This window comes from Dermochelys coriacea, chromosome 1, assembly GCF_009764565.3.
Source record: "Dermochelys coriacea isolate rDerCor1 chromosome 1, rDerCor1.pri.v4, whole genome shotgun sequence".
NCBI classification, from domain to species: Eukaryota; Metazoa; Chordata; order Testudines; family Dermochelyidae; genus Dermochelys; species Dermochelys coriacea.
This window is the reverse complement of record NC_050068.2, coordinates 20,947,894-20,966,457: the sequence shown is the minus strand read 5'-3', so window position 1 is coordinate 20,966,457 and position 18,564 is coordinate 20,947,894. Positions and strand designations below refer to the sequence as shown.

Genomic DNA, 18,564 nt, shown 5'->3' with positions numbered 1-18,564 from the left:
AGGTACAAAAATATTCTTAATAGGTATACCTATCTTCACTTTATTGGCTGGCACATCATTTGATCTCCTGCCTCTGACATCTTCATCTTCTGTTCTTGAATTATTTTGGTCCCACAAATTAGGGTAACATTTTTGCAAGTGCCTATGTGTTTTAGACTCATAATTCCCATTTCACAAGTGATTTCACCCAGGCACATAAATCCCATTGATTTACACTCCCATGTGCCTAAATCACTTGAGAGCTTTTGAAAATTTCACCCTATGTCTCTGTTTGGTACTGCTGTTGCAGGAGAGAGATTCTGATAGGTATTTGTAGAAAAAGTGGTTGCTATTTAAAAAGCCAGCATTTGCCAGCAATTACCATGCTTTCTTTCTGTGCCTAGAACAGAACACATCAGTGACACTTGCTCACTTTTTAATGGTGAACCCTTTTTGACCCAAAAACAGCTGTTTATATGTAATATTATTATTGCAAGAGCTCCCAAAATGTGCTAAGCATGATACATATTGATAAAAAGCAATGGCCCCTGTCTGAAGTTTAAGGCAGTTGAGGGTAGAGGGGATAAAGAATACAAGCCAGGTGATCAGTGTGGTGGTTGTCATGTATCTTGTTAGTTCTGTGATTGTTTTTAATACTGTGAGGGCAGTAGTGGGGTGAAGGGGATGAGTTAAGATGGAGACTGAGGGGTTTGGAAGTGAATGGTGCTATACAAGTACAAAGGCCTGTTACTGCTCACTTTGCTCTCATGTGCAGGATCATCTGTAATAGTGAACCATGCAGCAGTGCCTAGCACCTCAGCCCATAAAAAACAGGACTAGAATATTGTAGAGAATCCCTTGAAACTGGGGTTTGCTGTATGGTTGAGTGTTTTGCCTCAATGTCCTGTCTCACTGTGAAATTGTGATTTTTTTCAGGATAAAAGCTTAAAAGGAATGCATTTTGTAGATGGATACTAGCATTTGTCAGCCTCATCACTTTTCATCACTCCAACCAGCGGCAGGAGTGCCCAGAGAAGTTTGTGCCATGAGCTGTCAAATGTCTAGTTAAATCCACATGGACCACTTTCCCATTATTCTCTAGCACCTTCTCACTTAACACATGCAGATGGAATATTTGCTCCACTATACCTCTTTTGGGACTAAAACTGCCTTATTCTTCAGTCAGAAAGTTCTCTCTTGTGGACACAATTATCTTCAAGATGATGCACTGCAGTATTTTCTAGGGTCCAAATTAAATAAGCCTTTGCATTCACAAGTAACCTAGTGGCATGATTGATGCTCAAGAGAATAGTAATGCACCATGATCGCATGTCATGCATGCTTTGGGAAAGGATCACAGAACATGATCAAAAGTTTATGCTTGAGAGCACTTTGGGGAGAAGAGCAAACATGTAAACCATAATCTCTGAAATTAGTTAACTGGACTGTTTAGAGAAGGTTCCAGGTAAATTTGAGGACTGTTTATATCTTGTATAGGCTGTTTGCTAAAATGAAAGTGCTTAAGTATCTTCATGAACCAAATTTCTTCAACAGAGAATGAAAGGTGGAATTTTTCATATTTTACTTAGGGAGCTGAATGCCCAATTCTCATTAATTGTATTCCCACAGTGAGTTCCCTTCTAAGACTTTATTCATGCTTTACTTTAATTTGTTGTGCAAAATTGCCCCTGTGAAAGTACACGTCAATGTGAAAATCAGGCCCCTATCTGTACATAGTGTCTATTCAGCTTGGGGACAAAAATGATCTAGTTCTTAAGAAATGTGAGTAAGGGATAGTAGTACTTGTAAGACTGCTATGAAAAGTATTCAGATGAGTTGAAACTGAAATGTGCACTCTCCAATAAAGAAGCATGATGCGCTATGCAGCATGTAAAGTTGAATTGCTTGCTTTGAAAACGTATCTAAAACTCTTTTCTGAATAGACTATTGAAGGTTTTTCAGTGATGCATTTACACTGTGAGCTGCTTGGGCAGGGACCTCTCCTGAGTTTCTGTATATGCTTTTTTGGCACTATATAAAAAATTAATTGTTTAAATCAACCAAGTACTCCAATATAAAATGGGGTTAAATCTAGGCAAATTGTTTTATTTTTATTAATTTAATGTTTAAACTTGTTGAAATCTAGCTACATTTTGAAACACTTTAATAATGTTGAAACAAAACATTTTGACTCCTTTTTTGGGGTTTTTTCTCCCTCTGGCTGAAACTATTTTCTGAATTTGATCCAATTTATGAATAGCTTTGGTCAAATAAACTATTTGTCCAGAAAATTTGCCCAGCTCTACCCAGGGCCCAGCTCACTTCAGTGGGAGTTCTGCTTAAGGATTTCATGAGTGAATCTATGATGACTGCATTTTTAAAGCCGACGTTCTTCCTAATCTAGTAGGAGTAAGAAGAAGGATGAAGCGGCAGGAAAGCTGTTAGCTTTTTAATACCACTGCTGTATATTTTCCCCATCTATTATATAGCCTTCAATACTGAAAAGAGCCAGTGGCCCCTTTTTCCTTCCTTCCTTCCCTCTCCCCTCCAGCCCCAACCACCAAAGGTTTGGTCATTCTTATCTGACCTAGTATTTCCTATCCATAGCTACTGTGGCTGACTTTATTTTATTCACATAAATAAGCGCAATCTTTTTCCCTTTTGCAGGCATTTACCAGAAAAAATTAAGAATGACAATCAGCTAAAGAATATGAGTGGGCAGTGGTTTTATGAAGCAAAGTCAAAGAGGCACAGAGATAAAATACACGGAGCAGATATCATTAGAGCATCGATAAGAAGGAAATCCACAACAATGGGTAAGTTTATTTCAGGGATCCTGGTATAGTGACAATCCTCTTAGTTAGCGCACCGAAGACATTTTGCATCTTTGAAAGTGCTGTACAAAAATAATGAAATCTCCTACTGAGCAAGAATTGAGGTATGTTTGCTGTTTGTGTGAAGTACATTCTTCTTTCAATACATCCTGTTAATACTAACTAGAAATGTGGATGGGAAGGATTGTCTTATGCTTACAGAATTGGACCCTTTCATTGGGGTTCTGTTCCCAGTTCTGCTGATGGCTCCTTGTGTGACCCTGAGCATGTCAAAAGGGCTCAAAGGACCACTGATTTGGGATACCCCAGCTTTTGGGTGCTCAACTTGCGACCCCTGAAGTCTGGTGCTTTTTATTTGTGGTAGGTAATCAGAGGTGCTTCAACTGGAATTCAGTACCTGATTGCTCATCTATTCATGGGGATAACATCCCTGTGGCTAAAGGAAGTACTGTGTTAATTAAGATGTTAGTAAGGCGGCTGAGGTGCTATTAAGATGTTAGTAAGGTGGCATGGGGATAACATCCCTGTGGCTAAAGGAAGTACTGTGCTATTAATTAAGATGTTAGTAAGGTGCATCTGATCATGCAATGTAAGTCTCAAAAATCGTTATACATTATTAATGTAGGCATAAAGGTATATTCTTTTCTCTAAACTTAATATCTTATGTAGTTTTTATGATGAAAACAGCTCTGATCATTGGAAGATTTTGTTGTTTCTGTAATTAATTGAGTTTAGTACATCTTTCTGGTTTTGAGAGAACCTGTAAAAATAAGGTACTTTTGTTGTTAGTGTTTGATGAAACTTGTGACCCTTATTGTTAGCATGGACCTTATTTATGATTAGTCTGTGTGCTCACATAGTCATTTGCTTTGCTAGAAAATTTACCCATGTCAGTTCCATGGATAGACTTAAAGTAGCAAATTGTAAGGTTTGCATAACTAAAACTCATCTCTGTCTCTGAACTGAGATTATCCTGCCTTATTTCTTATTAAACTGATTTGCCTGTCCTTAGTGCAAGTGTAGAATCAAATATGGAGATCGTTTGGTTAATGGTAGCCTGATCACTTTGAAAAGTACTCTTATCTGTCTGTGTGAACAAGAGAAGGCCTAAAACAAGGAGAAATACAGGGGACCAGAAATGGACAAGAAACCTCTTTGCATTCTTTCTCATTTAGAACTGATAGTCCATAACATTTCAGATTGTGTGTCTAAGCACTAGGTAAAGAGTTTCTCTGTCTAACATAAAGTTCTGTGTCAGTCACCATGCAACTTGAAGGAGCAAACATTTATTCTCAAGCATGCAATTACTTGAACAGGCAAGGTTACATATTAGGACATTCAAAACTGACTTAAATCTGACTTGTAAACTACACAGAATTGTTTAGCTCCAATGACTCATAAGGTGATTAAACAATTTCCCTCACAGCAATGCTCTGTGAAAATGTACACCTGAATGTGGCACTTCTATTTCTGCACACTGAGAATTAATCTTGTTTTCAGGAGTACTGCAGAAGTATAGAAGGCAACAGAAGGCCATATAAAAATGTTCCTAAAACTTCATGGAATGCTTTGTGACTTCAGCAAAGTAGGATTTCTCCTCCCCTCGAAAGAAAGGAGGAAAAAAAAAAAAAGCCCAACCAAACTCAATTGTATGATCACCGTTCAAGTTTTCACATACTAGTTTATATTTCTTCTACTGCAGTGGTTCTCCATAGATTCTATCCAGGGACAACCTCCTCCCTGTCCCTCCCAAACACACCAATTGGCTGGGGTTCCAGGACCCCCCTCCAATTTAGCAATATAGGAAGGGGGCAAAGTGGTCCTACCACCTTGACATATGTTCATTGAGAACCCATGTTTTACAGAACTCTCCTTTTCGTTTGACCACCAAATATTGTGGGGTTAAGACTCCTCATTGTACTGACATTACATTCAATGGGCATTTAGCTGCTGTAAGAAATACAAGAACACCGCTGCTAATTCATTGGTTGCAGGATATTTTACCAATTAGAATTGCTTTAACATTTAGGACTCTTGGTGCAGTGGATATTACAATTGGGGATGTTAAAATGAGAACCCCACACACTTATTTACTCTAGATGTCTCGATGTACCCTTACCTGTAATCTTAGTACAATATGTTTTGTTAAATAATTTTGAAACCTATTGGAACTACTTGCCTGTATTTACCTGCAGTGGAAACATGCATGAACATAATGAGAGATACATTTGGTCTTGTTTCCTATTTTAGCTGAGCAGAGTCAGAACAAATCAGACAAAACAAAGAACAGTTGGGTGAACAATGTCAATAAGGAAGTTTCTGTCCCAGCAGAGCTATCTGGTATCAGGGAAGAGACAGAAGAAGGGGAAGTGAAATCCAATCAAAGGTAAGAAGGTGTTCTCTGAGATGGAATCAGTAACTTGACTTTTTGTGTATTAATTAGGGCTGCATATAATTTGTGACTCGTGTGTTTCCTTTTTCAGCATTTCACATAAATATTTCTGGCATTTAAAGCAAGGGGACTTTCAAGCCCTGAAAACATCACATTGTCATCAAATTGCAATGGTCTGCCAACACTTACTCAGACTGGCCTGGAAATTCACATCTGCAGTAGCTTGACATGTCATAGTTTGTGCATTCAGATGTTCCTGGAAGCATCATGACTGCCATCTTTGGCAACTTTCACTCTGAGGAGACAAGCCAGAGGTTTATAAAACACAGTCTCGTACGTGTTCATGTAAACACACCCCATAGGACAGGTGGAGACTGGAAGCTGCCTTGGATGTATGCAGTCGGCTTGATTTCCAGAAGTGACTCGGGGATCTTCCATCCTCCAGTTAGGATAATGGGCCATACTGAGGTGCCAAGGCCCTGGCAGTCACAAATGGCAGGGTAGCAGCCACTGGATTTTTCCATTGAGTGTAACAGATAGTAGGAGGTGGCTTAATTGAGAGCAGTTTCCTGTTACTTTGGTGTTGCTAGCATGACTGTGAGCGGATTTGGGACTAGACCAGGAGTATAGAATACTCAATCTGATGCCAGCACCCTGAGACTTCTGGACCAACGGTGAAGCAATTCCCAGGATAGAGGTTCTTTCCATTGAGAACATCCTGTCCAAGACATTCACAAAATTAGACAGTTAGGTTGAGAATCCCCTATAATTTCAACTGTCGTGGTAAAGCCTGGAGAGAGGTGGGCTTGGAGATGCCCAGGATTGACCTAGAGAGGTATAGAGTACTTGTCTGTTTTTTTTTTTGTTTTGTTTTGTTTTGTTGGGTTTTTTTAAATCATCTCCACCTATTCCACTGATAGCTGGAAATGAATTGGAATGATCATTAGAGTGAAAGGGAAATATACTCTCTCTTTGTGAGACACCCACAGAGTGCAGTAATCCAGTTCAGAGGTGACAGGAACATGGAAAGCTGTAGAGCAGAGGTCCCCAAATGGTGGGGCGTGACCTTCTAGGGGGGCGCAGAGGAATGTTCAGGGCGTGTGTGACTGAGGTCTGGGCCAGCCCGCATCGGGGTGGGAGAGAGGGAGTGCCATCCAGCTCCACTCCTGCCCCCACCACCAGCTGTGGGCTCGGCCCCCTTACCCCGTCCGTGGCTCTGCTCCCGGTTTCAGGGGATGGGAGGGCAGACAGAGGTAAGTGGGGATGTGAGGTAAAAAGTTTGGGGACCTTTGCTATAGAGGTCTCCATTTGAAAAGAAAGGTGACAATCTTGAAGCTAAACACAAACAGAAAAAATTGCTCTTACCTGCCCCTTTACATTGATCCTCCAGAAACAGCTGAGGAACCAATAAAACCTCTAGACTGGGAGCCAAAGTAATCAAAGGTGAGCGTAGTCTGTCACTTGAAAGGCAGCTGTTGCCTCCAGCATGGCTCGGTGGGTAGGATGCTGGACTTGAAACTCGGGAGACCTGCGTTCTATTCCTGGTTATACCGTTGACCAGTTGTCACAATGAGCAAGCAATTTTATCTCTGTTTCCCCTCCAAGCTCTTATCTGCCTTGTGTTGATTAAGCTCATTGTAACGGACTAAACCTGCTACAAATTTGTATTGTGCACAGCATAATGCACCCCTTATCTAGGTTGGAGGTGCTACCATAATACAAACAATAATTCTTCTGAATGTTTTCTCTCAGCCTGTCAATGTTAACTTAATCTACTCTGGGTTGATCTTCAAACAGTTATTTTTAATCCGAGAGAATGGACCAGTTGAGCGATTTGCACTGAGTAGGTCCAATGGAAAAATATGTAAAGTTGAATATCTGTCTGCTGATGACTCTACAGCCCAAACCATCTGTATCTGCTAGCAGCCTCGGCTACACATTAAACAAGAGGTTTCAGAGTATCAGCCGTGTTAGTCTGTATTCGCAAAAAGAAAAGGAGTTCTTGTGGCACCTTGGAGACTAACAAATTTATTAGAGCATAAGCTTTTGTGAGCTACAGCTCACTTCATCAGATGCATCAAAAAGCTTATGCTCAAATAAATTTGTTAGTCTCTAAGGTGCCATTAAACAAGAGAGATTACAGAATAGAATTCTGAAAAGAACAGTTGTTCAAGTGCAGCTCCATCTCCCACTTTCATGGCCTGCAGATATGGTGTTGGCCCAAGTGGTCAGTGGCATCAAAGGTTACTGATGGGTCTAACAAATTCAGCACGGATACCTGATCTTTGCCTGTCTCCAAAAGGAGAACATTGTCGAGTGAAACCAGAATAGTCTGTGTCGTACCCAGACCTAAAACCAGACTGAAAAGGGTCAAATAAATTTGAGGAATGATTAATGCCAGAGCTGCTTTGTCATGGCAATTCTCCCCCAATAATTAAGTTTAACAGCGGTGATAGGTGATAGCTCCACAGACCATTTTAATTGAGACGTATTGAAGGCTGCTGTTAAAATTGACGTTGTTAGCTATTGTACTTGGTTTTCTTCAATTGGTTCTTAACATTAAAAGATGAATAACAAATTATTTATCATTATGGAGAATACTGGATAGCTGCTGCTTTTCCTTTTCATGTTGTTTAATCATAAAAGCCCATTCCCCAACTTCTCAGATGCTAACCTGTGTAGCCCACTTCTGTTAATTGTACAATCATCATGGAAAGCAAAGCTATATTCTGAAATTAACAAAAGCCTTGTGCATCACTACTTGTACCATCACAATGTGGATCACTTGTTGGTCAGGTACCTGCTATGGGACTGATTGAAAGGACAAGTTTTGACAAGAAACTGCCAGGAGAACCTCTAACAATATTTGGTGATATGTCAAACTTAACTATTTTTTTTCTTTTTTAAGCAAGTAAGCTGCTATCTAAACATTTTTTAAAAGCTATTGGTTTTTCCCTAAATGCTCATTACAACAACCTATGATATTTAGTTTTCTTTTTTCTTTCTGTATGGATGTAAAGGGCTAGTTCTGAAAGCTAGTTCTGTAACTGGTTCACATATTGTAGAGTTGTTTTTTCTGCAGGGGTAGGGGTAGATCTTAATGACTTATTTCAAGTCATAGTTGCAAACTATTGAGAAGCTGAATAAATTTTACAACCCGTATCGGTCTCCTGTGTACTGCTCCAGCCATGTCAGAAAATGTCATACTGTTTTAGACACGTTCAGAATAAAGGAACTTGCCTTTGCCCTGTGTCCTTCAGTGGGAAACATAGGCCTGTAATTCCTATTTACATTGCAATTCCACTGGCTAGAGAGCTGTCCAATTCACACAGCAGTTGAACTAGTTATAAACTCGGCACTTAAATAGCACCTTCCATTTTTCAATTGTTGTGTATTACAGCTGATTTCAGAGACTGGACTAGAATTCAAGGTTTTCTAGCTCCCACATCATGATGCCACTTCTACAGAAAACTTATACAGTACAGAATGGCTAATGGAAGTGTTTGGAGACCGAACCCAGAGAATGAATTGCAATATGTAGGCCAAAGCCCAGTATTTAATTTCACATTTATGTAACGTAGATGCAAACACCAACTCCTACTCTCCAAAATATGCAGCGAAAGCAAGGGAAAGTAGCAGTGATAGTTTAAGTGATATAATACAGTTTTATCACCCAAGTTTTTATTTTTTCTATATATGAGGCAAGCATACAGAACACTGAATTGGGAAAAATGCAGGGAGAGACCAACTCTTTAAAAATGGCCTTTTCTTCTGTCCGCTGTAGGGTGGACTTCTTCTGATGTACTGTTCTGACATAACTGTGTGCCCACTCCTAAGGGCAACAGTTGATCAATAGCAGCCAGGAAAAGCCAGTTCCAGGGCTGCTGGATTAGTGTGATGAGAGATTAGCAGCCTACATAGGGTGCCAGGAGGGGTAAACCTGTATATTGGAAGCATTCGGTTCAGTCTTCAAAGACAATAGATCCCTTGAAGACGTGTTCTCCTTATGTATTTCAGAATGGAAGGAAGGGGCAATTGACTGTTGGTCTCTTGGACGTGGCTGTAATCAGAAATGAGAAACTAGTGTAATTCTGGAATCTCTTTGCAGGATAATAGGGTAAATGTTTCAGAAACACCAGAGCCATTTTCAAAAGTAGATTCGGCATTTAGCTAAAGTGTGACTGACAGCCAATGGGACTTAGGCTCCTCAGTTGCTAGGGTGCTTTTGAAAATGCTGCTACTTTTTAATGACAGGTTTCAGAGTAGCAGCCGTGTTAGTCTGTATTCGCAAAAAGAAAAGGAGTACTTGTGGCACCTTAGAGACTAACAAATTTATTAGAGCATAAGCTTTCGTGAGCTACAGCTCACTTCATCGGATGCATTTGGTGGAAAAAACAGAGGAGAGATTTATATACACACACACAGAGAACATGAAACAATGGGTTTATCATACACACTGTAAGGAGAGTGATCACTTAAGATAAGCCATCACCCACAGCAGGGGGGGGAAAGGAGGAAAACCTTCCATGGTGACAAGCAGGTAGGCTAATTAACTTTTTAATGATAGCAATCACAATTTTTTGGGTAGAGAATGGTGCAGGCTACAGGCCCAGTCTTCAGTCTTTACATAGGCAAAACAATTGTTGACTTCAGGATCTGGTCCTGAGCATATTTGGGGGAGATGTAGGTAGGAAATGTAAAATCAAAATCCCTAAACCTTATTTTTGGTTCCTGTTATTGAGACACAATTGCACTTATGACCATGAATGACTTAGGAAGGATCAATCCTTTTTATTGGGAGAACTCCCTGGATAAGGACCGAGGGCCAAATTCTGCTCTCAGACTAGTGAACACAGGAGGGTGAGTGGCATTACTTTTGGGTCTAGTCGGGACTTAAGAGCAGAATATGGATCTTTAGGTTTGGACACTAACGCTGTAGGGTGGTGCTCCTTTTTTTCCCCTCTTTAATGACTAACTCCAGTAACCAAGCTGTAACCAGTGCTTGTTTTGGTGTTTAAATTCCCATGATACTTTCTCTTGCATATCATAACCTTTGTGAGCTGGGTGTGTGAAGTGTGTTTTTGGGGGTGTAACCTTCCACAGAAGGAATTTCAACAGAATGACTCAATCTGTCAATATTTTCTCTGTCTGACGAAACATTCCATCTGTAGATTGAGAGTGTAAAATATGCCACATAAGGAAGGGCAGAGTCCAGGTTTTCCCTTCTATGTTCTGAATCATTGTGTAAAAAAATTAGTTTCTTAATCCTGAAAAGGCTCTCTAGGCTGATAAATTACACTGTCTGCAAACACTAATCCTAGAGTCTCCTATGTTCAAATCAGCTGTCCCAAAACTTACTCTTAAAATGCAAATGGGCTTTAGTATGTACAAAAGGGGCTAGATCTTACGCTTATCCACTTAACAGGTACAGCATGAGCAGCAGCAGCAGTTGAGACTTCCCCACATACACTTGCCATTGTGGACTATCCCTGATTTTGGAGGACTCACCTCTAAGGTCAGATGAGTTCGCTTTGTGCCCTCTCAATCCTTGACCTATTGGCTGAGCCTGCCAGCAAGGGGCACCCCAATTCTGGGATGTTTCTTGTGAGGGTGACAGGGACTAAATCACAGGCTGCTAAACATACTTTTTACTGACCTGGGTTGGATTTGAGCCATTGCCATAGATTCATAGAAGTTTAAAGATGGGAAAAGACCTCCTAACAAGGTTGTCTAGTCAATCTCCTGCCAATGTAGGATAGTGCCCTACAACCTGTTTTCCAAATCTTTGTCCATCTTCTGTGACTTCTACTTCTGTCTCTTTAGGGTCTCCTCTAAGGAGGAGTTACAGAATCTCACATGGAATAAGGAAATCTTTTCCTCTTAAAGCCTTCCCCTTATAAGCTCCTTCTCTCTTTCTCTGCTCTCCATTTGTAGTCATTTTATTGCTGTTACCATAGGGCAGTGGTCTCCAACCTTTCTACGCACAAGACCACTTTTTGAATTTAAATGCAACCCAGGATCTGCCCCGCCTCTTCCCCGGAGCCCCGCCCCACTCACTCCATTTCCCCCCCTCTCTCCGTTGCTCACTCTCCCCCACCCTCACTCATTTTCATCAGGCTGGATCAGGGGGTTGGGGAAGGGGAGCGGCTTCTGGGCTGGGGCCAAGGGGTTCGCAATGTGGGAGGGGGCTCTGGGCTGAGCTTGGGGTAAGGAGTTGGGGTGCAGGAGGGGATGAGGGGTTCAAGCTCTGGGAGGGAGTTTTTGGGTGCCAGAGGGGGCTCTGAACTGGGACAGTGTTGGGATTCAGGAGGGGATATGGGGTGCTGGCTCTGGGAGGGGGCTCAGGTGTGGGGTACAGGAGGTGTTTCAGGGTGCAGGAGGGAGTATGGGGTGCTGGCTCCAGGAGGGGGCTCAGGGCTGGGAGTTGGGGTGCAGGTTCCTGCCAGGTGGCACTTACCTCGGGCAGCTCCTGTTGGCTGCGCAGCGGGGTTAAGAGAGGCTCCCTGCCTGCACCAGCCCCACACCACTCCTGGAAGGGGCCAGTGTGCCACTGTGGCCCCTGGGAGGGCTGGGCACATGGTTCCACGTGTTGCCCCTCTCTGCAGGCACTGCTCCTGCAACTCCCAGTGGCCACAGTTCCCCATTCCTGGCCAATGGGAGCTGTTGGGGCGGTGCTTGCAGACAGAAACAGCGTGCGGAGACCCCTGTCCTCCCTTTCACTGGGGCTGCGGGGACATGCTGGCTGCTGTGGGTATATCTACACAGCAGTGTAAGCCTGGGCTTAAACGTAATCCCCTTGGGTCCACACCCAATGTGCTAACCAAGGGCTCAGACCTAGGGTCCCTGCATCCTGAAGGGTTGGAGGGTCCAGGCCTGTGCTAAGCCGGGACCTTGGGTCTGAGTTCTATTGCTTTTCTGCGTGCATGTGGTTCTGGTTGACTCAGGTCCCTGCAGTCCGCCGGATCTATCTGAGTTCCCACCCTCAGAGGAACTGAGCTGTAGGCAGGCAACCATCGCAGCAGCCGGAAGCGCCATTGCTGCCTGGTGGTGCTCACCCTTCCTGCTCCTCTCACAGCAGCAGCTTCTCCTTGCTGCTGTGCGGAACTTGCTTGGAGCAGGGATCAAAGCTGACAGGTGGGAAGCTGCTCCCGGTTGCCATGATGTTGGGGGTCATCCCTCCCCTGGCCGTGCTGAGCTGGAAGCTCTGCTGCTCCCTCTCCCTGAAGGGCAGCCGCTTAGTCTCCATTCTGTTCTCTGGCCCTTGCTCTTGGATGCCTCCTCCACTCCCTGTGTGTGCAGGGGCACCTGGACTATGTGCACACTCAGGGTGGTGAGTGGGAGCCAGCCCCAAAACCACCCTACAGACAGCTCTTTATTTATGATTGCTTCCACCTATTGAAAATAGCTGCTGCTTCATATCCTTGGCCTGATTACATAACCTCAGAATGGGATAAGATATTTTTTTTAAAATTAAGTTTTCCATATGAATGAGCAATGCTTCAAAAATTATTACTTAAAAACAATCCACTCTCCCATCCCTTGCTGTTTAATTTCTCCTTAGCTATAGTGCAACCAACCACTCGAGCATGTTTAACGAATTTATTTTGGCTCTGAAAACGGTATTCTGTAATATTTTATCTGAAAGGAAGACTTCAAATGTAGTAGACAAGGCATATAAACTGTTGTAGGGATGGTAAACCAAACTGGGGATGGAACAGCCAAAATGCATCCGATGAAATGAGCTGTAGCTCACGAAAGCTTATGCTCTAATAAATTTGTTAGTCTCTAAGGTGCCACAAGTACTTCTTTTCTTTATACCAAGAGTGGCAGTCTTCCATAAAAAAGAAAACAGACTGAACAGAAGAACCTCACATTTTGATGTTGATTTTTTTTTATAAACATATAGCAGCATAATTTTCACTTCTACAGCCTTAAAGCAACGTGCTCGTTTCACACTAAGTAACTTGCTGTTGTTCTCTTGCAGTTCTAATGCACTGGTCGCAACCTTAAACAAACCACAGGAAAGCTCAAAGAAGGTAGCTGTGTCACCAGGAAAGGTAAGTCAGCGTTGGTATGCTAAGGATGACTTTTTAAAGCTATTCTCTTGCCACTTTGCCACTCCACTAAAAACCAGGAAGAATTTGGACAGAAGAATAAAAACTTAAGGATGTTGCATGAGGTATAAAATGATGGATTGATTCCTGTTCAGCATGTTTATGTGGCAGAGAGAAAATCTTCATCCCTTACCTAATATGTAGCCAATATCAACCTCTTCATCCTCCTGAGAAAATTGCCTCCATTTTGCTTTGTTCCAATTTCACTTGAATCTTCTCATAGGTCCAGGGGTGAAAGTAACTTAAAGACTTACGGGTACTCTGGAGTGCTGGGCAGGGGGGCGTGGCCTCGACCAGAAGAGGCATGGCCTCAACTGGAAGAGGCGGGCCGGGCCCTTTAAATCAAGATTTAAAGGCCCTAGGGTTCCAGCTGCAGCTGTGGCCTTTAAATCACCCCCAGAGCTACCAGTTGCAGAGGCAGCTGGGAGCCTCAGAGCTCAAGGGCGATTTAAAGGGCCCCAGGCTCCAGCCACCGCTACCGCAGTGGAGCTCTGGGCCCTTTAAATCACTGCCGGAGCCCTGCCGCTGCTACCCTGGGGCTCCGGCAGCAGGGCTTGGGGGGCGCTTTAAAGGGCCCAAGGCTCCCCACAGCGTCCAGAGCCCTGGGCCCTTTAAAGCACCTCTGGAGCCCTGCTGCTGCTACCCTAGGAGCTCCGGTAGCAGGGCTTGGGCGGCGCTTTAAAGGGCCAGGGGTTCCAGCCTCTGTGGGGAGCCCTGGGCCCTTTAAAGCGCCAGCTTTACTGGCTTACTTTCACCTCTGCATAGGTCTGAATCCTTTTTGGGAGTCAAAGTAGCAGAAATGAGGCTATCAAAGGGCTTGTCTTCACTACCGAGCTACATCGGTGTAGCTGTGTCGATGTAGTGCATCTAGTGAAGACACAGGAGAATGTCTCCCGCCCACATAGCACAGTGTAGACAGTGCTTTAAGTTGATGTAAACTTATGATGGTTGGGGCAGGAGAGGGGGGGGTTCACATCCCTGAGTGACACAAGTTACATCTGTAGTAGGAAAAGAGCAAACAACAAACTAACTTTCTTAAAGATATAGTTGCCAAGCAACAAAAATGAAGACTGCTTCTAATCCTAACCACTAACTGATATTTGAAACATGAGCTTTCCTTATTACCACATAGCAGAGTTTTAAAATAGTTAGTATAAAGTAAATGCCCTAAGTTACTAAATTAATACAACCAATTAAGTTTGACTTAAGTGGTAGTGTAGACAAGTCCTAAGGGCTGGTCTATGCTGGAAATATACATCAGCATAGCAATGTCTCAGGGGTGTGAAAAATCCACCCCTCACTCCGAGAGATGTAGTTAAGTTGGCCTAAACCCCAGTGTAAACAGTGCTAGGTTGATGAAAGAATTGTTCTGTCGCGCTAACTATCGTCTTGAGGGGAGGTGATTAACCATAACAGGAGAACCCCGCCCGTTGCTATAGTGTCTCTAGTGAAGTGCGCCGCATCTGTGCTGCTGTGACGTTTTAAGTATAGATGTAGCCTAGTTCAGAAAGGTGGAGTTTTCAAATGTCCTGAGTCTGTTCCTGCTGACTTCAAAGGGAATAGAGTTAGGCCAAGCATTTCTGATAATCCTTTATCTTCACTATTTTGCCATGTCCTCAGTCTATCTTATAAGAGGCCAGTTTAAACCTTATTCTGCAGGGGTGAAATGACTGCGTTTTCATGTTTATCGCCATTAAACATATGACATAAATTATATGTCCATTCTTTTCTAGCAAAGGAAAAATCCATTTAATGACTTCATTGCACCAGAACAGGATGTAAAAAGTAGCGACTCAGAAAGTGGAACAACTGGCCTATCTCAGATGCCAAATGCAGGTAAATAATTTTTTTTAATCTACATATCCTCTGTGGACTCTGAAATTCTTTGGGGTATTGTGACCAAGTTAACTGTCGCTTTCCTTACACAATACATTTTCTAGGGGGGTAAAACCTTTTTAAAATCCTGTCATAAAGCAGGACATGGCATAATTTTTACCTATTGTTTTATGAGCCTGTCTCCAGCCTGTTCTTCAAGCTGTTCATTTAAAATCTGCATGTATAAAAATATGAACCCTTGAAGATATTAAGAAAATGTTTCACCCAAATAATCTGATCTGTCTACTCCTTTCTCTCTACCCACACCCAAACCCTAAACCTGCAATAGCTCATCGAGAGTAGATCTATGCTGCAATTAAAAACCCACAGCTGGCTCGGGTCAGCTGACTTGGACTCATGGGACTCAGGCTGTGGGGCTGTTTAACTATAGTATAGACAGCGTTTCCCCAACTTTTTTGGCCACTGAACACCAGGTATATATATATACGGAACACTTCTAATATTATTTTGTAGTCGTTGGGTTTTCAAATAAAAAATTGCGTTATTTATGCTCAAATATATTTTATTTTATAAAACAAAGCAAAAATACAAATTGAACTAACAATTTCTAACTGGAAAGCGCATATAAAGTAGTACAAAAATCAAGTGCAAGACACTTTTTTTTTATTACGATTCTTTCACTGAACACCTATTCACATTGTGCGGAACACCAGTGTTCCGTGGAACACAGTTTGGGAAATGCTGGTATAGACATTTGGGCTGGCACCCAAGATGTAGGTCCCTAATGTTTAAGCCCAAATGTCTACACTGCAATTAAGCAGACCCTTAGCCCAAGTTAGCTGACCCAGGCCACCTACAGGTGTCTAACTGCAGTGTAGACATACCAGTAGCCATCCAGCTGAGAAGGGCTGCTTCTATATTACAGCCCTCTTGGTGACTCAGCAGTAAGAACAGTTTAAAATATTCTCTTTTCTGCCTTTGCAGCAGTCCCAATCATTGCTGCTATTGGTTCAGCAGCAGGGATCAAGCTGGGGTTCCAACATTTGATCTCGTCCCCCTATTGTTTCTTAGACGCAAAGACTTTAAGGTCAGAAAGGACCATCATGATCATCTAGTCTGACCTCCTGCACGTTGCGGGTCACAGAACCTCACCCAGCCGCTTCTATAACAGACCACTAATCTGTGGTTGAGTTATTGAAGTCCTCAAATCATGACTTAAAGACTTCAAGTTACAGAGAATACACAATTTACACTAATTTTAACCTGCAAGTGACCCGTGCCCCATGCTGCAGAGGAAGGCGAAAACCCCCCAGGATCTTTGCCAATCTTGTTTCCTTAGTTCTGTTTTTTAGATTCCTCCTTTTTCCCAAAATATCCTTCCTAACCAAACAGGAGCTAGAAAATGACGTACCTTAATCCAGTCTTGCATAATTGAAATGAGTTTGCCAGTCCAGGCATGAAAATTACTGCTCTGCTTTCTACCATGATGCTTGCTAATTTGAGGGGCGGGAGGAGGGAAAGGACAAGTGTATACTACTTGCATTTTTTTTAAAATACTTGTCCAGAGTGGAAAAGTTTTACTTCGTTCCATCTGACCCTGAAAACGTCTACAGAAATTGATAGAAACACAAACACAAGAAACAATAATATAATTGAGCTATATAAGAACTCTGATGATTAAAGGTTTACTGTGCTCTAACTTTGACTCGTTATGTTTCTTTGCTATAGGAATGTTCTATCAGTCAGCACTCTATAATACAAACAAGTTAAATATAATATAAAGTTTGATAATCTGTCTTAGTTTTCCAATATACTTGTTTCAAGAGTGCATACTTTTTATACTGCTGAATGCTTTGACTATTAACGTTGTCTTGTCTTTTTGCATTGCACTCTAGAGCTGCAAGAATGTATTCACCTTGTCTTTCCTGTGTAGAACACCTGATGCTTTGACTAAATGCATGTTCTTAAGCTTGAGATCTGTTTTGCAGTACGTTTTTACCCTTTTCCTTGTCTGCATGTCTTCTCTTGCAGACACACTGTCACCTTCAAAGGAGAGCCAATCCAAGAGAAACATACTAAACAATAGGTCAGAGGAACATAGGCAGGCTTCTGGAGAACAAACTGATGAATCGCAGAGAATTGCAGATCAGCCTCCTGTACCAAAAGCTAGAAAAGTCATCTACAGAATAACAGATCCCATATTGGAGAAAGATGATTCTTTTCCCAAACCTGCTAAAAGGACTGATCGGGTTAGTGGTGCTGGTACACCACCTAGGGGCATTCTGAAACGCAGTTCAAGTTCAAGTTCCACTGATTCAGAAGGTCTTCGTGTTAATCAGATCTTTGACCATCAGGGTAAGACTGGTTTGCCGTCTTCAACTGTTCTTGAAAGAGTAGTTGAGACAAATCCTCCTGCAGAAGACCCCTCTCAACATTCACTGGAAAGACTGAAACAGGTGAGGTTCTCTTCCAGGACAGGTACAAAACAACCTCTTCAGAGCCCCCAACTACAATGTGGCAAAGATATAGGAGAGTTTGACTTACTGGAATCAGACTATGTTAAGAATGCCGAAAATGACACTAGTATGTTAGATGCACTTCAAAATGAACAAACCCTCCCTGTAAAATCTCCACGCTCCCAATCCTCTGCTTTAGATGTTAATGCAACAGACAGAGATGCCTCCCAAGAAGACACATCAGCACCATATTCTTCTGATGCTAACAGGTCAAGCCTACCAGTTAATGAAACTTTGCGTCTTAAGACAAGTCTTCCTATGGAACCTGTAATTCCAAGAAAATCCTCCAGTAATATCTCACCAAATGTTCAGGAAGTGCAAATTGTTGACGAAACATTGTCTCAAAACATATCCAAACAGTTCCCGAATCCTGACTTGGAGTCATCCAAACACACGATTGGTAAGAGAACAACACAACACATGTCAAATGGGTTAATACTGAGAAGGGTAAACAATAATTTTGAAAACAGGCATAAAAATGCTGCCCATTAATATTCCAGTCATGAGAGAGAGCTTTCTGTATTATCCAGAATATTTCTGCTTGCGTACTAATTTACCAGTTTCATGCACTAAACCACTTAAGTATTTTCTAACATTCTAATGATTGTCTGACCATTGAGTCTTTGGGAATATGCTCTAATTGATTGGCTTTTTGTTTTTTGTTTTTTTAAACAGAAACTGGTTAATAACATGTCCAGCCTAAAGTGTGAATACTCATATTTATTAGCAACAAGAGAGAGACAGGGTGGGCCAAACGTATCCTTGCTTAGGCAAAACTCCTGGTTTGAAGTTAATGGTAGCTTTGCCCACATAAGGATTGAAGAAATTGGTCCACTATTGTCTTTTGTTGGTAATAATGGAACTATGATTTGGGGATTTTTTTAACTAATTTT

The 18,564-nt window shown here is 42.1% G+C and overlaps 1 protein-coding gene across 15 annotated transcripts in view; it reads left to right on the top strand.

Moving 5' to 3' along the window:
* SYTL2 (synaptotagmin like 2) overlaps nt 1-18,564 on the top strand; it is a 78,323-nt gene that overhangs the window by 32,447 nt on the left and 27,312 nt on the right. For all 15 annotated transcript variants that reach the window (XM_043504104.1, XM_038396022.2, XM_038396012.2 and 12 more), the window contains 5 exons: nt 2,647-2,795; nt 5,064-5,199; nt 13,190-13,262; nt 15,053-15,155; nt 17,187-18,071. In XM_043504104.1, coding sequence (XP_043360039.1) covers nt 2,647-2,795; nt 5,064-5,199; nt 13,190-13,262; nt 15,053-15,155; nt 17,187-18,071 — 1,346 coding nt within the window. The remainder of the gene's footprint in view (nt 1-2,646; nt 2,796-5,063; nt 5,200-13,189; nt 13,263-15,052; nt 15,156-17,186; nt 18,072-18,564) is intronic.